This window comes from Verticillium alfalfae, genomic scaffold (genome assembly GCF_000150825.1).
Source record: "Verticillium alfalfae VaMs.102 supercont1.12 genomic scaffold, whole genome shotgun sequence".
Classification (NCBI taxonomy): Eukaryota; Fungi; Ascomycota; class Sordariomycetes; order Glomerellales; family Plectosphaerellaceae; genus Verticillium; species Verticillium alfalfae.
Window position 1 is genome coordinate 388138 of NW_003315027.1, and position 718 is coordinate 388855.

Below are 718 nucleotides of genomic sequence, written 5' to 3' on the forward strand. Positions count from 1 at the left end.
CCCACACAGCTTATCCTTCAACTCAAAACCTTACACAGCGCCAGGGATTCTTTCCTGGTAGCCTGCCGAACACGGCCAGGAGAGGGGCTTGAGTCGGTGGCGGTTATAGCGAGCATTATAAACACCAAACTGACTGATTTCCTGGAAGAATTCAACAACTACGAAGGGACACTAGGAGACCAACCTCGAAGCAACAAAGCGAGGGTAGTGATTCACAAGATGACTTGGACAAGCAAGGATGCAGCTATCGCCAAGTCACATAATTGCATCCAAGGTTAAAATATTGCCCTCAACACCCTTATGTTGCAGTTTCACATCGATGCGATCGACGTCGAAAACCAAAAAAAAAAAAAAAAAAAAAGAGACGATTATTACGCCAAGGAGGAGGCATTCAGGCAAAGGGCGCAGAATTGGGCATTACAGGCGTCCCACAACGCAGAGGCCACGCAACATACTTTGTAAGTCAGCTCTGAAGCGCGGACCAGGTGGCGAGTGCCAACTAACTCCGGAAGGCATCTAATGACAGAGACACATGCTGCTCTGATGGTCGCAAGGCGCAACAACGTATGGTTCAGATCGAAACTCTCTAACCTTTCAGGAGCCGGTCAAGGTTGAAGACGCTTTCGGAAGGTTCTTCCCCTTGGGCTCGGAACTAAGCGTCAGCAATCTCTTCGCGGTAGTCTACAGCCGGCTTCAAAGAGGGCCCCGGGCTCTGGAC

At 50.1% G+C, this 718-nt stretch overlaps 1 protein-coding gene across 1 annotated transcript in view; it reads left to right on the top strand.

Annotated features, from left to right (window-relative positions):
• Positions 1-92, top strand: part of VDBG_08349 (conserved hypothetical protein) — a gene marked incomplete at both ends in the record, with an annotated part of 1080 nt that extends 988 nt beyond the window's left edge. The window contains one exon of the mRNA XM_003001258.1: positions 39-92. Within this exon, the coding sequence (XP_003001304.1) occupies positions 39-92 (54 nt within the window). The remainder of the gene's footprint in view (positions 1-38) is intronic.
• Between the last annotated feature and the right edge of the window lie 626 nt (positions 93-718).